Source organism: Eptatretus burgeri, chromosome 1, assembly GCF_056783735.1.
Source record: "Eptatretus burgeri isolate ZD-2024b chromosome 1, Ebu_testis_v1, whole genome shotgun sequence".
NCBI classification, from domain to species: Eukaryota; Metazoa; Chordata; class Myxini; order Myxiniformes; family Myxinidae; genus Eptatretus; species Eptatretus burgeri.
In genome coordinates this window covers 60,930,853-60,951,342 of record NC_140961.1, presented here as the reverse complement: position 1 = coordinate 60,951,342, position 20,490 = coordinate 60,930,853, and the positions used below count along the sequence as shown (strand labels likewise).

Sequence of the window (20,490 nt, the reverse complement as noted above, 5' to 3'; positions counted from 1 at the left end):
GTTGGAAGATCTCCAAAACCCTTTGGTCGACAAAGCTTTCGGGGGCACTTTTTGATGGTCACAGATGCATCTTCAGCAGCTATTGGCTCTCCTCGGTGCATCAAGTCTTCATTGAAGAGCTCCTCTCCATGGGATTCGACAATCCCTCAACATCCTCCTTCTCAAGTTCCTCAAATCCCAGCTGCCTGCCCATTTTGATAACGTTTTCAATAACATCTTGAATCGCCTCATCTTCAATCCTCCCTTGGGTGTAAGGAACACAATCAGGCCAGAGTTTCCTCCAGCTACCATTGAGGTTTGCAGACATAACTTCCTTCCAAGACTCGTCAATGTTCTTTATTGCTTTAATACATTGTGCCCCTTCCAGAACTCTTCAAGGGTGGGAGAATTTTCACCTTCCGTTTCCTTGACTGCCTGAGAAAAAGTACGTCTCAGGTAGTAAGCTTTGAAAGTGGCAATGATGCCTTGATCCATAGGTTGGATCAATGACATTGTATTTGGAGGCATGAAAATAACTCTGATGTTGCTGTGGATCTCATCCAGACTTAAAGGGTGGCCAGGAGCATTATCAAGAATTAACAAAGCTTTGTTGTCCAAATTATTTTTCTTGCAGCATTCAGCCAAAGCAGGAACAAAATGATCCATGAACCAGTTTTCGAAAAGCATCACGGTCATCTAAGTTTTCTGATTTGCTCTCCAAATAACTGGAAAAGCTTACTTCTTGTTGCCTTTAAGAGCCCTGGGTGTTCTTTGAACAATACTCGATGAGGGGCTTCAACTTGAAATCTCCTGCCATATTAGCTCAAAGTAAGAGTGCAAGTCTCAAGATTATGCATAAAAAATATTGTCATCCTAGCTCTCAAAGTTTTGGTGGTCGTATGATTTTTACGTTAAAATTCGCAATTTTCTAAGTTTTTGACCTTGTGACCTTGAACTTGGGACTAAAATGAAAAATCGGACAATGACAAGTTTTACATAATTCATTTTGCTGTTCAAATACTGAATAACCCATTCCATTCAGTCAATTCCCTCGGAGAAGATAGATTTTTAATCCGACGACACCCTAAAAATGGCTATTTTTTGGCCGTGGCTCCGCCCACAATGGGCGTAGCTACGCCCTCATCCAGGAAAACACAACTAGACATTGATATCGAACACATAACCAAGTTTCATCAAGATCGGATCAAAGTCCAAGGAGTTATGCTCTCGACAGACAGAGACGCAGACAGACAGACAAGCAGACAGACAGACAGACAGACAGACAGACATAACGAATATAGTGGTCACTCTGGCTGGCGCTCGTGAACAAATAACAAGCAGTCATAGACTGGTACTTACGAAATCGTCCACTTGATCTCTGACCTTGTCTAATAAAAGCTGCCTCGAGAGAAGGTAGCGACGCAAACCAGAAGTTTCTACGATGATTCTGTACCAAACCATCAAAAATCGAATGTTTTGGATGTTTGACCGCACTGTGACCTTGACCTTTGACCGATTTTGACCAAAATCTAATCAGCGCTAGCCACCACCCTCCTGAATCACGTGGTGTAATTTGCCATTGGTAGCTTCTTCCGTTCGAGTATCTGTACCAAACCATCAAAAATCGAATGTTTGACCTCACTGTGACCTTGAGCTTTGACCGATTTTGATCAAAATCTAATCAGCACTAGCCATCACCCTCCTGAATCACTTGGTGTAATTTGGCATTGCTAGCTTCTTCCGTTCTCGAGTTATCGTGCCAACAAATAAACACACACACAAACAAACACACACAGATGACGGAAGCCATCAATATACTTACGAAATCAATAATATCTAATTAATATCTACTTGTTGATAATAATAATAATAATAATAATAATAATAATAATATCTAATTAATATCTACTTCTTCACACACGGACTGGACGTGTTCAATACAAGTTCGGCAGGAGGAACAGGAAATGGTGTCACGTGAGTCTCCACGTGGTGTAGACTCGAACTTGTTCAGTTTGTGAACTTTTTACATTCCTATCTATCACATTCCTCATCTCTGTTACGTTTACCTGAATGTTTATTTGTTAAAATAAAAAAAATACCATCCAAAGGAACCTTCTGTTTTTTAGGGTTTAACCAGTACTGACTGTACTGCACTGCACTGCACTGTACTGCACTGTACTGTACTGTACTGTACTGCACTGTACTGCACTGTACACGCAAATATCGACTGAGCGGAAACACATCAGGTTAAATGGAATACCTTGAGCGAAGCCAGAGCTAATGGAGCGGAATGTAAATTGAGACGAACTGTAGTGCTGGGTAGTGATTTGGATTTTGTGAAATATGGATATGACGAGTGTAGTATTCTGTAAAACTGAATATAGAAGCTCGCCATTGAGATTTGAGCTGAGTTTCGATGAATGAGGGAAGGCGTTCCAGCTCCAGGTGAGAGTGGCTGGAGACATGGCCACGGCCTGAGCTGATGGATAAAGTAATTTCCGTTCAATAAAAGAGCCAGCCGGGTTTTGTTTAAGCACACCTAACTGTGTTCGTAAGTGTTGTGAGCATTAGTAAAACTCACACCACTACAGTAAGGTATTACTGTATGTGAAATTAGTTTTCACAAACCTCTTGTTCCCTTGCTTGGACGTCTATAGAGTGGGTTGGAATGACACCAAGGAAAAAAACTTTCAACAGAACAGTATGTGAAGATCCAAACTCTGCCAGAAGAAGGGCATGCTTGGAATTAAATAAAAGAAAAGCCAAAGATCTCGTACAATGGTGCAAGGCACACTTTGCAACACCTGGAAGAAATTGGCTTGGAACAAGACAAGAAAAGGCCAGGAAGACCCAGAAGAACCTCCCCAAGGGAAGACAAGCACTTGAAGTTGCTCATCTTAGGTAAAGTAAAACAAATCAAGTCAGCAGCTGACAAATTAAATGAGCAGGCCTGAACATTAACATCTCGTCCAGCACTGTACGCAGAATGCTGATTCCAGCAGGCTTCGATAGCAGAGTTGCAGCAAATAAATCACTGCTGAGACTACAGAATAAGGTAAAAAGACTGAAATTTGCAAGGCAACACCAAGATTTGGTGACTGAACAATGGAATCCTGAACTCTGGTCTGATGAATTGAAGTTTAAACTTTTTGGATTTCGGAGCAGACGCCAGTTCGAGCATCAAAGACCTGGAGAACATTACGATCCACAATGTTTTCAACCTACTGTTAAACACTGGGGAGGCCCTGACTGGAGTAGTATTTTAGATTTGGTGGAGCACAACTTGTTGAAATGAATGGGATGCTAACAAAAGATAAGTACAAGAAGATACTGCAGCACCATGTAGTTCCTCGTGGAAATTATTTTATCTGAAAAGGACTCATTTTTAAACAACATAATGATCCAAAACACACATACAACATAGTAAAACAGTATTTGAAGAACAAGGTTCCAGCTGGTGTGCTCCAAGTGTTACAATGGTCACCCTAGACTCTGGACATGAGTCCCATCGAGGCCATGCGGGATTACCTTTTTTGGACTACACACAAAATAAGTTGATTACCCTCCCCCCAAAATAAATTTCCCAGAAAAGGTAGCACAAGTGGCCATAAAATGCTCAGAATTCAAAATATTCCGGGGCTTGACGAAGAGCCCCGAACCCTTTGCCATTTTGGGATTCCCGCTCCACACTTGCATTATCTTCTTACCTTTACTTTTCAGTTGCAATTGTATATGACTGTTATCACTGATATGATTTAATGAATTTGCCTTGAAGTATGAATATTATTGGAATAACCTAAACTTTTAAACACACACACACACACACACACACACACACACACACACACACACACACACACACACACACACACACACACACACACACACACACACACACACACACACGGATGTGTTGAAAAGTATTGCCTCATATTCTTTTTCTCTAAAACAGGTAAAGATATTCGAATAAAACAAAGACAGACACGAACATCAATCTTTATTCTACCAAGGTGCATATTTATTTCTCAACATAATCATCACTGTGGTCCACACATTTCTGCCAACGTTCAAGTAGTTTTGTAATGCCATCACAACGGAAATGTGTGTCCCGCTGATTTACCTAGCGCTTCACCGCACCCTTGACATCGTTGTCGAAAGAAAAATGTTCTTCACGAAACTGTTCCTTTAATTTGAGAAAGACATGAATATCTGACAGAGCCAAGTCAGGGCTGGTGATCCTTTGTGGCGGAACTCCATTGACTGTCTCTTACTCAGGATCATAACGGTGCACTCAACTCTCATCTCCAGCACTTCCCACTTCATAGCACTGTCAGTTGTCCACTGCCATCTTGACTAACATAGAAATGAGACATTTGGTGTCAGAATCACAAAACTTTGCACACAGTGGTGGGAAGAACTAATGCGTGGACTGAGCTTTGTTTCATTCGAATATCTTTTCCTGTTTTGGAGAAAAATAAATAGGAGGCATTGCTTTTCAACATGTCATATTTATTGCAAACATAGTGGAATTTTGACTCCACTTCCTTAATTATAATTTATCTTTGACCATGCCCTCCATTGGGTCTAACTTTTAATTACCCACACTCGAGCATTGTGCATGTGCACTCCCAGGTTGCTAACGATGCCAAACCGACTCTGACTAGACACCCTATCAGCTGTACCAATGGTTTGCTAGATTTTGGCTCGGGGTGTTGGCTACCTGGGCTACAATGTTTATGGAAAACATAGGGTCACTGCTTTATAAAAAATACAGAATGCACCCAATGATGAAGTGAATTTTTCATCTGATTATGTTCTGATGCATATGTTGTGATATCTTGTCCATGCTTTGCAAATGCAATTTGATCAACGATCCCTGTGAGTACTTCTACTTTTGAACCCACAGTTCTGCTTGCTTCAGGATAGTTACCTCTAGCTCTGACATCCATTTTGTGGCAGATTGATTTGGACTATTGTGTTTGCAGACATCTTTTTTCAGGACAGTTTATTCCAGATATTTCAGGGATTGTTGATGTACATAAAAACCCCGAGATTTTTCAGCAGATTGCCCCTGTTGTAAAAGGAAGGGCATTAGTAAAGGCTAATGCCAGTAATCAACAGGCAATTTGAATGACAAGTTTTATCAACTGAAGATTGACAAAAAGTATTGTTGCGGTTCTGGGAACCGCATCCCTCCAAGGCAATGGCATCCATCATACAGTGATCCCTAGACAGTTATTTCATTAAAATAGGTACAATTAGACCCTCCCCTCATATCTAATGGGTCAAACGGGACAAAGTGCGTTGTGTGGATCTCATAGTTAAGTCTGATTAAACCTTTAACTTAATTCCTACTCTTATTCTCTTATTCCTGAAATAAATCAAAGCAACGGCCACCTGAAAAAGCCACAGCCACGCCCTTCACTGTGAGAATGCGTCTTCGCAAACTCAGTACAAGCATCGACAGCACGTGCCGTGCCCGGGGGGGATAGAAAAGCATCAACAACACGATGGCGAGGATGCGGTGTCGGAGGCCGACAGTAGAACCAAACAATCTCGCTCCCACCGTACAGGACGCACGCGGCACATTCTTTTCATCCCATTTCTGAGTCTGATAATTATATCTGTCCTCTTTTCAATCCAAATCTCCATCGAATACATATATCTATACTCTTTTTAACCCAAGTCTACATATAATAATTATATCCAATCTTTTCCTTCAATTCCTGGCATAGATCAGATCAGAAATAGGCACAGCTTGCAATAAATAACCGCATGTACGGTGGCGGATCCGCGTGCACTGCACAGGACAGGCATAGTGCATCTCTTCATTCAGGTCTGTGCATGGGATTACAATAATGTCTTAAAGTCGGTCTTCACTTCACACAACGGCCACAAATGTCTTCTGCAGACGGCAGACATCCTCTCGCATCTCCACCTCGATACAGATGCTTCCAAACAGAGGCATGCTGCACGGCCCGGATCGCTCGGGTGACATGGCATACGGACAAACAAAGCACATTGACCATTGCTAACCGTGGGTCGCCGGGGGTGCCCAGGAGGGCATGCAGGACCGATGCGACCCTCAGCCGGTTGCCGGGTCATGGCCCGGGGGTTCGGTGCAGGGTGATTTGTATCATGGTGTTCAGAGCGAGATGATTCCACAGCTCAGCTACGGCTTGCCGGATGTAAAGTAAGGCCGCTTCCGGCCATCACAGCTGGGCAGTGTGCTGGCCGGGGCTCACCAGAACGCCCAATTCGGGTGACGACACATCGTTTTGGGTCATCGCCCCCACCCCACACAACAGGGTCTATAAAATTACCCCCGGTTGGGGGTGCTGGTCATCTCTGAAGCTCTGTTGATGTGGATCTCTGATCGGCTTAGAATGGCTTCGATGTGGTCTTGTCTTTTGGTTCAACGTACACACGAAATCCCAGGAGTAAGAAGGATAGAAAACCTCAGAAATCAAACTACAATTCTGAGTTATCCGGAGATAGATTTTGAAAATAGTTGATTTGGAACATTTACGACCATTGTGTCTTCAAAAGGTCGGGCGAAATTTTTTTGACCGTATCACATCGACGATTTTTCCAACTTTGAAGACACGTGACTCGATAAGCAGGACAAATAAAAAACGGCCCAACTAAATTCAGATATTGTTCCATATTATCAGAATCCAAAGAAATTTCGAAGATCGGATCAAAAACGGCGGAGGAGATAGATTTTGAAAATGGACAATTTTGCAACTTTGTAGTGGCCTTGACCTTGACCTTGACCTTCAATGGTGTCAAATGTCATACCGTCATGCATCACTCATCCACCCCTACCTATATACCAAGCTTCATCAAGATCGGGCAAATTTTTTTTTGACAGTATCACATCGACGATTTTTCCAACTTTGAAGACATGTGACTCGATAACCAGGACCAATTTCAAAAAACCGGCCTGACCAAATTTAGATATTGTTCCATGTTATCAGAATCCGAAGGAATTTCGAAGATCGGATCATAAACGGCGGAGGAGATAGATTTTTTAAATGGATGATTTCGCAACTTTGGAGTGACCTTGACGTTGACCTTCAATTGGGTCAAAGGTCATACTGTCATGCATCGCTCATCGACATCTACCCACATACCAAATATCAAGAAAATCGGAAGAAAAAAATGGGGATGGACGGACATCGAGACTGGTTTTATGATGTCATCTTGTTAGAGATGACCTAAAAAGGATGGATCGCAGGGCCATCTGGGTTAATAGTCTGCTCGCTCCTGCTGGTTCCTGCTTGTCCCGCTCTTCTCTCGACTCCGCCTTCTTCACCACCTCATTGCTGACTCCACCCACCCACTTGATCCTGTCTGCCGCTCTGCCCACTTGCTGCTGACTCCATCTTTCTCCACCCACTCGCTGCTGGATCCACCCAAAGTCCCTCCTTCACGCCTGACAGCCACGCCCCATTCTCTGGATCGATGCTTAGCTGCAAGAAGTGCCACGAAGGAGGAAACGACATGCCAGTTGTCAGGAAGGTATTGCCCAGTGGGGCATCCTCCCAAAACGTACTGGGTGGTGTGGTCGGTCAATCGTGCAAGGTATTGTGAAACCGTTATCCTCATCTACTCTCCTTTTTCTTCACATTAACTCTTATTCATTGGGGTGTGTGTGTGTGTGTGTGTGTGTGTGTGTGTGTGTGTGTGTGTGTGTGTCATGGCGCCTGTCCTTGCTTAAGTTAAGATTGCAGAAGGTATATCAGGATAACTCTGCTCTGTGTCTGCTTTCGTAAGATGCTTGTTTTATTGTCGCACCACACTTTTATTTCTAACTCCACTTACACACAACAATAAAAACTATTAATTGTGCCACATATCTTTCCTCGCCTGCCTGAAATAAATCCTTTGGTAGAAATGCTCCCAGCTCGTTTTTGTCTTTTCTTTCATTGATCCAGCATGGTCCGTATCCTAGCCTAAGCGCACTTTTTCCCAACGATCCGTTCTTTTAGCCAGTACGTCCTTGGCAGTGTCGCTCGGCTGCATGTGATCCGGTAAAGTGATCTGGTTCAGACAAGGCTTAAAGTAAGGGCATGTCCCCGGTAATTAGATCACATGATTATTTTTTAGGTAACCGCATAAACTATATAGAGGACCCTAAGTCACATGGTTGAGTTATTGGCATGCACGGTCGGTTGGCAACCCGCCATGTCACGGAGTTATCCGTGTGTGACGGCCTGCGATTCTGAAGAGTCTGGTGGGAAATCGAAATAGCTTCCCCCCCTGATGGTCTTCTCTCCCAGTTCCCCGGCCAGCAATAGTATGCTCCTCCTCATTGAAAGCAAAGTGATGCAGATGTATCAAGCATTAGTCCTTCATAGGAGAAAGAGTAAAATGACTGGCATTCACCACTGCAGATAATTATATATGTACACGTCCTTATGTCACAGTAATGTCATTACCACGCAACCTATTATATTTTGTAAACAATACAGGTGCATTGTATAATTATTTCATCCACCTATGCAGCGGTAGACAGGGTTTTACAATTGTGTGTGTGTGTGTGTGTGTGTGTGTGTGTGTGTGTGTGTGTGTGTGTGTGTGTGTGCGTGCGTGCGTGCGTGCGTGCGTGCGTGCGTGCGTGTGCGTGTGTGTGTGTGTGTGTGTTTACCATTTGATGTTTTTTCAATCAACTTTCAACAAACCATTATTACGAGAATGTAGAGAATAAAAATGAATAAAATTCCATTTTTTTAAAAAAGCCTCACCTACAGGATAGGCTCATAACTGTTTGAGTTTGTTTCTACAATTAGTGCCCACAATTTTTAATGTTACCCCAGAGTTACTTTTACCCCTCGGAGTACAAATCCAGATATTTAGGTTTTTTTTTTCTTCTTCCTTTTCTGCCAATTTCCGAGCCATATCTGGGAGTTTCAGAAGCAGGCTGGGACTTTCAGAATGAAAATTTTTCATTTATAATGGGAATATAAAGTATGCGGGTTCGGCATATTTTGAACTTGACCCAATTTATTAACTCATGACCTCATTATAGACATTTTAACATGGTTCACCACAACTGGAAGAAGGTTTATCTGATGAGAATGAAATTGCCCTCATTAGATATCCTCGAGGATGACACAATTATGCTTAATTTAAATTAAATCATGCCCCTCTGAGTTAAAGGTCCAGGTCAAATGGTGCTCTGAAAAAAACAACGAGTTTTTAGTCATTGCTCAATTTTGTCAATGCAGAATATCAATGACCGCTTGCTTGGCCTTCCAAGATGGTTTTGCATCATAATTGTGGACCTGCACTGAAATTGTGCACCTGATATTTGATGAGTGTCCTTGACCTACCTTTTTAGATTGTGACCTCGTGAACAAAAAACAACTTTTTGATCATAACGAGAATAATTTCCCCTCCATTTTCATGATATTAAGTTTTATGTAGAGACTGTATATGGGGACACATTTTCTTTATTTACACTCTCTCCCTAAAATGTTGAAGGTCATCAATGGATCGTGGGCACACGAGGACACTTACCCTTGGTGATCACCTTGCAATTGCAAATATCTAGGTTTTTTTTAGCTGTTGTTTTCGTCAGGTTTAGTTCCAGTACAAAGCGGACATGGATGGGCTTTGTATTTTGAGATGCTTTCTCGTTTAATGGTTGTGACTGCACAGTTCCTAAACAGCTTGCCAACGTGCTTAATGTCTGACATTTACAGCAATCTCGCATCCTCTGTCGACGTACAATTACTCATTAATAACCAAGGTTTTCCTCCTTTTCAACTGTTTCCATGTGACCAGAATGTTGAATATTTTGAATATGAACCTTTCCCACGCTGCGGTCCATTGCATTGTATATTTCATGCTTGTGTCCCGAATGTTACCCATTGCAATATTCACAACCTCCAAATTATATAAAAAAGACCGTTAAGACTGGTACAAGAAGCAGAAGATTCCTGTAAAGTTCGCGATCTCAGACGAAATAGCAAAATGTCAAAAGGTTTGATCGTTGATTTAATTTGAATAGGAATAAACTACATTTTCTGATCAAAATTGATGTTTGAATAATCAGTATTTTCACTGCTATTGGATTTCTTTGATATCACTTTAATTGTACAGACATAAATGTGTGCTGAAATAACATAGGATTGGTGTAACCTCTTGTGGAATATACATACAAAATAATTATTAGAATTATATTAAAGAAATGAATCTTCAATGTTTCATATGTATGTTCAGGTGAAGTTATGACTTTTAACCAATTAAATTTGAATGGTTGTCTCACTGTTGAAATCACTTAAAAGGCTGACATTGTCCTCTGCAAGCAGCATCACCTGTTTTTCTCTTCATCAAAAGAGTTTGGGGGCATAGTTGCTCCTGCCAATAAATGATTCTAGCATAATGCAGCTTCACTGCAAAATCCAAGCATATTTTGATATTGTGAATACCAGAAAGAAGTTGTTTCACAGTTCAGTAAAAGCTAAAGACATGATTTAAATATTGAAACCAGAGGGAGGTAGCTGTTTTGATAACCACACCCCATTTCCCTAAAATTGGATGGATGCCTCATGCATGTTTGTGTGTGTTCAGTCACACAGCTGGGATTACTAGTCGTGGTCTTTCTTCACACATCTCACTGCCAGCAAGAACAGACGGAGATCTTGCTAAGCAAGGCGCTAGACCTGAGTGTCTCCCTCGCCGAAAACATCCACCGCCTCTCAGCAGAAGCCTACAGCCAATTTGTGAGCATTGGGACAGGTCACACTCTCCTGGGCACAACCGACTTTCTGCAAGGGACTTAGAGACACTTCTCACAGGCTTCAAATGCTACAATTGAAAAAGGCAGCTGAGTTTAACGAATCGTAAATTTGCATTTCCACGCCTCATCTCACTGCTCAACAATAATATATTTTATGCATGAAAATATAATAGCTGTCATTTGTTGTGTAGAAACTTTCAAGTTTCAAGGTCCCCCTTTCCAAAATGATCAATAAGAATTTTAATTTATAAATACCCACGTATCCTTCATATATCATTCTTATCATTACGAATTGAATAAGTGTTGAAATCAGAAAGGATGCATTCAAAAGATGCCAATTTCGTTAAAATTGAGAAAAGCAAAAGATGAATAGCGAGAAAGGATAAAGGGAAAGGGGGGTGGGAACGATGTGAGAGGTTGTTTTTAAAGGATTGAGTGAAGTGAATGGATGGAAAGTTTGGGGGGGCTTATGAGGAGGAGAAGATGTAAAATAAAAAGATTGTCATTCCCATTCCTTTCCTATAGTAATTAACCTGCAAATTACTGTAGTTGGAACTGTTACCAACTATGGTATATGAGAGTACAACTCTCATGGACCACAGTTCTAACTATACCATTTGTTTTGGATATCATCAAAATCAGGGATAATTGTAACATTAATATAGTGATGAGTGAACGATTTTCTTTAGGAGGGCAACATATTGTTAAACTAGAAGGGCACTCGGTAGAACGCATACCTCCGCCACGCAATGCCTGATCCACGAGAACATATCGGGCCCGATACATTTTTTAAATATCATGCTTATATCGATTTTGGCCCTATTAATATCTCTCAATGGTGACAAATCACTTTATAAATCAAATAATTCTCGTATCCAGATCCAGATTCAGATCTTCACCAAATCAAATCAATTTGTCTTTGCCACACTCCGAACGTGCCCACCAAGTTTCGTCCATATCTGTCCACAACCTTTTGAGATATTCTGCTATATATTGGATTTAACCCTATCGCTCAATGGTGCAGAATCACTTTAAAAAAATCGAGTAGACGGATCCGGATCCGGATCTTCACCAAGATCTAATCACTTCATCCTTGTCACACACAACTTCTCCACAAAATTTCGTCCAGATCCATCTAAAACTTTTTGAGATATCCTGCACACAGACAAACAAACAGACAGACAGAAAGGGGTGAAAACATAACCTTCTTCACCTTTGGTGGAAAAAGTAAAGATGGTTAAGTATGTACTTATGAAGATGTTATGCAATTGTTTTTGAAGCGAGTGTGTTTTTCAGAAATGTAACACAGTGTTGGACATTTACAAAATCATAAAAGAGAGTTCATCAACACGAACATGGAGCCAATTTACTGGTGATGCAGATAACAAGTAAAGTTGCAATGAAATCACAACATGAAAAACAACCCTATGCTTCAGGAAACATTGTACGTGTCAAGTTCTGATCGCTTTTCACCTTGGAACCATACGCCTGGAAAATGTCATGTGTGGCCAGACAACACACCCAGCAGCAAGGCCGTGGTGCAGAAGTTCCCGGTAAGCTCAGCCTTGCCATTCAAATCTTATTGCTTCATCACTAAAATCGATCCTTCCTTTTTTCACATGTAGTTGCGCTTTTGAATCAAAAGGATCCAACACTTCCATTAAATGACAAAAAAGATCGACTATAGAGGAGATTATGGGTTAGCAGAGATCAATAAGCAATGATATTCATAACACAAACAGGACTCAATAAAGATGGCTTTAATTTTCAAGATTTTCAAGCTACAATATTAATAGTTACAAAAAGAAAGAAAAACTGAAGAAGTAGCTTCATTTAATGATGGAAGACAATTTTGGAAGAATATGAAACATAATAGGATTTTAGGACACAAAGAAAGGTGCTGTGGTTAAAAGGAAATGATATGTTGTGATAAGTTGATAAAGACAATGCTAGAGTGTTGGCATCGGCCTGTTAATGCGAAATAAAGAGATGCAGAAGGAACTGTTTCATAAAATGAAATAAGAATTGCTCAGATGAGATTTTAACTATCCAGATTGATTTGCACAGAGCATATAGGGGAAAAAGACAAGTGTTTATAGACCTAGTGCAGGACTCATCTGAACACAATTTGTTAAGTACTTACAATGTCCAGAAGACTGGAAGCAGACGGGCAGTGTTCGATTTATTGTTGGATAATTAAATACCGCAGGAATTCACAAATGTTGTGAGAATGGCTATGAAATGCATTACAAGGATAACCAATAATCTGTGGAAAAATAGGGCATGATTTGTATCGAGTAAGCCACAACAAGGTTAACACATTCCATTTTGGTGTTCAATTCGGGGAATTTTGGGTGGTGCTGTTTTTATAGGTACAATTTTATTGTCCATCAAGAGAAGAAAACAAAAAACAAGAAGAAACCACAGTGTGTATAATATTATTATTCCCTCTCTGAAGATAATGAGCCAGCTGGGATTTCATCGACTACCTTATAAGCAACATTGAAGGTCAGAATCCAAATTTGAAATAGCACTTGATGTCTGAAGTCTTGTTTGAACGCAAAACTTCTATTCTGGGATAGTATTCTAGTGTGGAGTCCATTAAAGTCACATTTATCATTATTGACAAATTAATAAATTAGGTAAGGAAAGTTGGAGGAAAAATTGAACTTTAAATAGCATCAAGTATGTAACAATGACTTTTTGGCCAAATATGTCATCATTTTAAAAGAATGAATAATTTTATGCAAACAACCCAACACAAACAAGCCTGTTGCTGCTGTTTGGCTGAATAAACAGCTAAAACAAGTCAGGATGACAAATGAATTGGTGACCAGCCCAACACATGAATTTGTAATGAACCTACTTTACTTGGATGTTTCAGACATGACATGAGCAAAATGCCTGCCAACCATGTATAAACCTTGATTTATCCTTGTGAAGACAATGTTCCTGCAACCAAGGTCTTACAAGTATCTGTTGCAGACCACAGGGTTATCAAACACAAGCAGTGGCTTGGTTGTTGAGGCTTGCCCATTTTTGGGATCAAGGCAAATTTAGTGAAGATTAAAACAAAAATATAGCGAGTCAATTAATTGACGTTTTTAGTGCTTCATCCAAATCGAGCATCACCTTGTGAAAGTAGAGTGTTTTCCTCATGAAAAAAAAAACTTGCCAATTTCATCCACAAAGGTTGTCTCTTTGCACTACTGCAGCAAGCGCTCTGTTATCAAGCACTTTCAGGCTCGTAAAGTGATGATAATTTCTACATAAGGACAATTTTGTGAAGGTTGCAAAGCTGCTCATGCTCTGAACGAAGTAAGTTTTCAACTAAAACCCAGTTCCATTGAGGAGGAATGACATGGGTTGATTACCAATTAATTTGTTGACTTATGACTCACGAAATGAAAGTGAAAGTAATAGTTATATGGGAATTACAATGTTGAAACGACACAAAAAAAAATAATGATCTTCCAGGTGTTGATGATGAAGCTCGATTAGTACTGATACAAACATAATTAGGTCTGCCAAGGATAGTGTTGATAAAGAAAGTTACAATAGACACTTTTACAGCATGATATATATTCTGTGAATACGAATATTATTAAAAAAAACATAATATGTGAGATTAAATAGAGTGAACTATATAAAAGGCAACAAATTATGTAAATTAACATTGGGGCTGGCAGGATGGCCTAGATCTGTCTAGTATGGGCTCAAATCTTAGCCCAGCTATAAACTGTCATCCTGGTGTTTCACAGACAAGGTGATTCATCAATGTGTGTGCCGTCCCTTGGATGGACGTTAAAATTGGCGTTCTGTCCACTGGCATTAGTTGGTGGACGTTAAAGATGTCACTGTGCCCTTCATGAAACGTAGATGACATTCGCCGGCACACTGGCCAAATTTCAAATTCCTGCCCTAACTTCCTGTGTTGGAGTGGCGACCAATCCCGGATTGTAACCCAAGCCAAGAAAATACTTTGGCAGAACCGATTCACTGCGTTGAGCATGGTACATAATTGATAATTAACATTAATTTGTGATTGCAGGACACAAAAAAACGAAACCATTGATTTCACCTGCAGTATTTGAAATATCAATGAGTAATATCATTGAAAATGAGAGTAATGAGAAAAACCATTAAAATCATTCGAGAAGAATAATACAGAACTGAACTAACAAGTCCACACCAACCAGTTATTGCAGAAAGACACACATTTAACCTAAAGAGCATAATCAACACAAGCTTTGCAAAATGAAATTAGGCAGAAACTTAGGGTAAAGGACCATCTATAAATAAGTAAATTTCAGAGATAGCTACATTGTAAATGGCCATTGTTATAGTGAGTTTGCAGAATAAAGTGCCTTATCTTTAATGCTCCATTCCTTAGTTTTCCTTGACATCCCTAATATATTTGCTCACAACTTGAGAACTGCACATGCTATCATAATATATTTGGTATTTTAAAATCTCATTATTTGGATAAATAAGAAACATAGATGTCTCAAAAATGACATGTTACTGCGATCCAGAGCTAAAATGCTATGCCAGAGGGCTGCAACGATGAAACTATTTATGCAAGAATCTGAATGGGCAATAAAGACAATAAGGTAATCTGAAGAAACAAAATAGGAAGAATTCGAATAAAATAGTTCAATCAATACAGAGAAGTCAGGTCGAAGAGAGAGCAAAAGCAACATATTATTTTTAAAGGGTGTGTTGTAAAATAGGTCACCTTCAAATCTCAAAGAACAGTTTTGCTCATTATTTTTCCAATGGAAGTAATGCTCAAACGTGTCACATTAAAGGTAACACACATTAAAACTTACACAGGATTTCAACATGGAAATAAGATTTCTCGATTATTCTTTGGAAATGTACTGAACAGAAGCACAACAGAATTTTTCAAAGGCTGCAAGGTGGAAGGGTCCTCCCCTCACCCAGTACCAGTACTCCTCCTTTCAACCAGAACCTTGGGGACAATTAATTTTAACCTTCCTGTGTACACCCCCAACCCCCCCCCCCCAAACAGAGTGCAATCACCATTTTCAACTCATTATGTCCAGCAGTTCAGGTGTGCACACAAATCAAACAAACACACAAACTGACATTTCTCAACTTACAGTACAACTAGCAAATAACCCATTCATTTTTGGTCATAACTTTTTTACCATGAGCTTTTGTCGTCAAATTTTCAAAAAACATTTATTATAAAAACAAAATGTAGAAAATCTTTACTACAATTCACAGACTGGTGTTTGTGTGTGTGCTTGTTTTTTTTTTAATGTTGAAGGCTACAGGCACGGACTGAATAGTCCTCATCGAGGCCAAGCCTTAAATAAAAGAACTACATGAATAGAAAAGTAAGAAGAGATAGAATAGACTAAGAGTTTTTGAGAAAGTAAAAGAATCAGCTTTTTGAAAAGGGGAAGGTCATAAGTGTTTGGGAAGACATGGGAAGGTTTGTTGAGCTACTCGACCTACAGTTGTGTGCCAACTGCATCCAGACTTGCTGCGTAGGATCAGCATTACCCCAATTAATGTATCGAGGTGTTTTTGTCTTTTCCGGAGGTCTTGGGGGTAGGGGTGGGATGCAAATTCTCGATGTAAATGTGTATCATGTAGTGCCGCCTCCACGTGGGGGTGGGTATTACAAGTCTCCACCATTCACAGTGCAGTTTTCCTGTCCACACGTTTTCTAGTGCAGTGAGGAGTTTTGAATTATAAGCAGTATAGGTATGTTTTACTTCATGCACATGACTTTGGTTATTTATTTTATTTTATGCCTGTATAGAGCTGTCAGTTGCCTATACACCACCCACATAAATAAAGGTATGCGTCTGAAGAACACATTGCAAGCTTAGAACAAGATCGCCTGTAGGGCAGGTACTCTGCCGGTTCTTAATAATTAGGTGAAAATGTGAAAGGGCAGTCATCGTAACTATAAATAGTCCTATTAGCCCCAGGCAGAATAGTTGTATGAGCCATGGGTTTTTATTTATTTATTTTTCATCTTGAAGATGAGTTCCAGGGATGTGGTTGCTTGGGGAAAAGTGCTATAACATGGGAGGCCCCTCTCCATAAACTATTTATTTATTGGCAGGAAATACGATTAAATACAGAGTGATAATGATAATGGTACATTGGTACATAATGATAACGACTATGTCCAGACCACAACATTTTTATCATTTGACCTTTTGCCATCAAATTTTCAACAAACCCTGAAGAAAATATGGAGAAGTCTAATTGATAAATGGGTCAAATGTCAAAGGGCAAAACCACAGTGAATACAAATAGCCTTTAGCTCATCCATAGTGCAGCAAGTGCCCGTTTTTTCAATCTTTAATAAACCTTTATGATGCGAATATGGAGAACACAAATGACTCAAATGTGCAATTTTTTAAACTGTTGTTTTCATCGAGGTTAGTTTGGGCTTTGCATGTTGAGATGCTTTCTAGTTTTAAACTTGTAATCCTGGCAGGTGGCAGCGTACGATACACATTTACAGAGATAAATAGTGTCCATCCTCCCTCCCCCCACAGAACCCCAACGCTGTGATTTTCTAGAAGTATGAACATTTTGGCAGATCTATCTTCATAATTTTTGTCTCAGCATCACTATAAATATCGAGTGTTAAGAATGTTGAATTTAAAACATATCCAGCATGACCATTCCCCATTCCAGTTGTGTAATTTTAGCCCAGTCCCCCATGCAGCAGGAGATGGGGTTTTGCGTGTGTGTGTGTGTGTGTGTGTGTGTGTGTGTGTGTGTGTGTGTGTGTGTGTGTGTGTGTGTGTGTGTGTGTGTGTGTGTGTGTGTGTGTGTGTGTTCAGGCCATAACTTTTTTTGTCCCTTATGAGAATATGGAGAAGACTGATAATTGGGACATGGGCAGGCTTTGCATTTTGAGATGCTTTCTAGTTTTCTTCTTGCCTCCTCATAGCTTCCCATGCGCACCAACTGCGAGCACAACCACAAGTTTTCAACTCATTTCATCCAACGGTTCAGGAGTGAATATAGAGAAGTAAAACAAACACAACCAGTATAAAATGAAAATTAGGATTTTTACACCTTCTGATTTTCCCAGTAGGCCTCATGCTTGAGCAGTTTCCATCTGTTTTCCATCCCTCCCTCTGCTCTCCACCCTCCTCCCTCACCCAAAAACTATTCTTCAAACTTTTACACATCCGTTATGTTTATCATTGTACTCGATATCCCCAACTTCAATAATTTGTGTCCCATATGGTTTGGCTCCTTTCTATGTCATCTACACTCTGCTCCCTTTCTTCCCTCTAATTTAACCTGCTCCCCAAAATAATTAAAATAACCCCTCCCAAATTTTCGTTTCTCTCAACGCTGTTATTGATTCCTTCTTTCAATTCCTTATACTTGTTATTCCTTCCCCAAGCATGTTCCATACTTCTCTGGTTTGTTCTTTGTTACACAATAGAATACACAAGGAACTTTGGCACAGGAGGCCATTCGGCCCATCATGCCTGCGTTGCACCAACCTCAGTGTCATCACCCATCCACACACAAGCTACCTCCCATGCACACAAGCCAATATCCCCATACCCCCTAAACCCAATTCATCCAGGTACCTATCTAAATCACTCCGAAACTTATCCACCTCCTCCAGTGCCACTACTTTTCCGGGGAGACAACAATCCATGCATCAACCACTCTCCAACTAAGACCCCTGCCTCAAAACTGTCCGAACTCTCATATTTGTTACCCTCAAGCGATGACCCCTGTTCCTAACACTGTCCACTCTGCTGAAAAATTCCATTTCGCATATCTTGTCCACATCTTTCATTATTTTAAGCATCTCAATCAGATCCCCTCGTAATTGCTTCCTTTCCGATGTTCAATGTCCTGTCCAATGGTGTCTTGGCAAATTTTGAGGTACTGACTGGAGCCCTGCAAAAATGTGTCGACCGCGACGTCATCACCAGTTCCACGGTCACATCAAGTTTTAACATGACACTAACCCTTTGAGTCCCCAAAATGAGTGATTAATGAAATACGCACATTTTACCATGATAAACAATTGCTTAACACTCACACCGACTTAATCTCCCAATTTGTTTTTAAGAATCTCCTTTTTGAGAAAAAGTCAGATCACTTTAGTCTATCCACTGCTTTTCGACAAAACTAGGTATTTTAAGAAATAGCGTTTTTTCATTGAGTAATGTTTGGTATGGAATGGCATCGAGGTATGTACACTAACCTCTAAGCATGGGTTTGAATCCTGAACCAGCTATAAAGTTATCCCAGTGTTTTACAAGGCAGGGTGTGCTGTCCCTTGGATAGACGTTAACCTGGGTGTTCATGCTAACGGCATTCGTTGCTTAGGTGGTGTTGGGTTATTTTGTGCATACTAAGGTGAGACTCGTGGAAGAGCCAGAACACAAAATGAAGCACGACAATACATAACAAAAGGAACAGCAGGAGAAAGGGGGGAAATGGCAACAGCAGGACGGACAGGGGGGACACATGAAGACGGACAAATAAAGGATGCGGGTAACGATGAGGGATAGGGGAGAATGCAAGAGGTGGACAAGATGGATACAGAAGTAAACTTTTGGGAGGGGATGGGGGTGGTTTAATGGGTGAAAGAAAAGATCATGGTTTTGGATGTGGGATTATTTTAGACGGTGGTGAACAGCTGTTTTTAAGACCTGGAGGGAAGAGTTAGATTGAACAGTGTGTGGAAGTTGGTTTCACAGGTGGGAATAAAGAGGAACAAATGAGTGGAGGTGAGCAGTTGTTCTGGATTTTGGCAGTTTCACTAGGAGGAGTTGCTGGTTGACCACCTGCATCCTGCAGATAGCTGGGGGAACAGAGCATGGAGAGAGCAGAGGGTGCAATACCACAAAGGCGGCAGAACAAGACCGAAAGACCACCGATCTGTCGGAGATGGTGAATTGATAGGCCCAGACTCAGCTTCATCACAAGAGATTCCAATGATCTTCAAAGCCTCGATTTCCACAGCATCAAGCTGAGCAAGGTGTGAGGCAGGGGCGCCAGTCCAGAGGGGAGAGCAGTACTCCATCAATATGTGGATTAAAGCCGATGTGGATAGAATCTCAGGTGTGTGAAGGAAGGACTTTGCACTTTGCATGACAGAGGATGCCCAGTCAGTGTCTGGCTTTGGAGGCCAACTTTGAAATGTGGTTTGCCCAAGAAATATCATAGTGGAGAGCAAGACCCAAGAGTTTGTGAAACGTTCATTTCTTCGGGGGGGGGTGGGGGGGAGACACACAGAGACACAGACACAGACAGAGACAGAGAAAGAGACAGTTTTCTCAGGCTTAAAAGACATATTGAAAGTGTTTCACCAGCAAGTGATTTTATCAAACTTGCAGAGAAAAAAAAAGAGTTTTAGATGGGGGGAATTAAGCAATCAGAGAAAGAAGCTGTCTGCTTATCAGAGAATGAAAGATGTTATGGCAGAGGGTGGAGTCACAACAAGGAGATAAAGAGGATTTCCCAGAGTCAAAGTTCGTTGATGAAGATTAGGTATAGGATGGGGCCAAGCACACTGCCTTTGGGCGCTCCAGCCTTGACACGGAGAGGAGAATAAAGGATCCCGTTGAGAGTGACACGTTAGCCCACGAGAGTAAAGAAAGTCAGTAATCCAAGAGTGTAGTTGGCCATGGATGTCATAGGCAGAGTTTGGAGATGTAATTCGCATATTCCATAACCAGCATCACCATATACAGTACATGTCCAATCAATTGATACGTGGAGGA

The 20,490-nt window shown here is 40.7% G+C and overlaps 1 protein-coding gene across 2 annotated transcripts in view; it reads left to right on the top strand.

Annotated features, from left to right (window-relative positions):
• The first annotated feature begins 1,939 nt into the window (after positions 1-1,939).
• The window catches only part of LOC147034582 (somatolactin-like), a 25,075-nt gene continuing 6,524 nt past the window's right edge, over positions 1,940-20,490 (top strand). Inside the window, exons 1-3 of one of the 2 annotated variants that reach the window (XM_085885642.1) lie at positions 1,940-1,953; positions 10,561-10,712; positions 12,166-12,282. In XM_085885642.1, the coding sequence (XP_085741768.1) occupies positions 1,944-1,953; positions 10,561-10,712; positions 12,166-12,282 (279 nt within the window). In that variant the 5' untranslated portion in view covers positions 1,940-1,943. Of the gene's footprint in view, positions 1,954-9,901; positions 9,971-10,560; positions 10,713-12,165; positions 12,283-20,490 lie in introns of those variants that run through there. The other variant, XM_085885632.1, reaches the window with a different exon arrangement.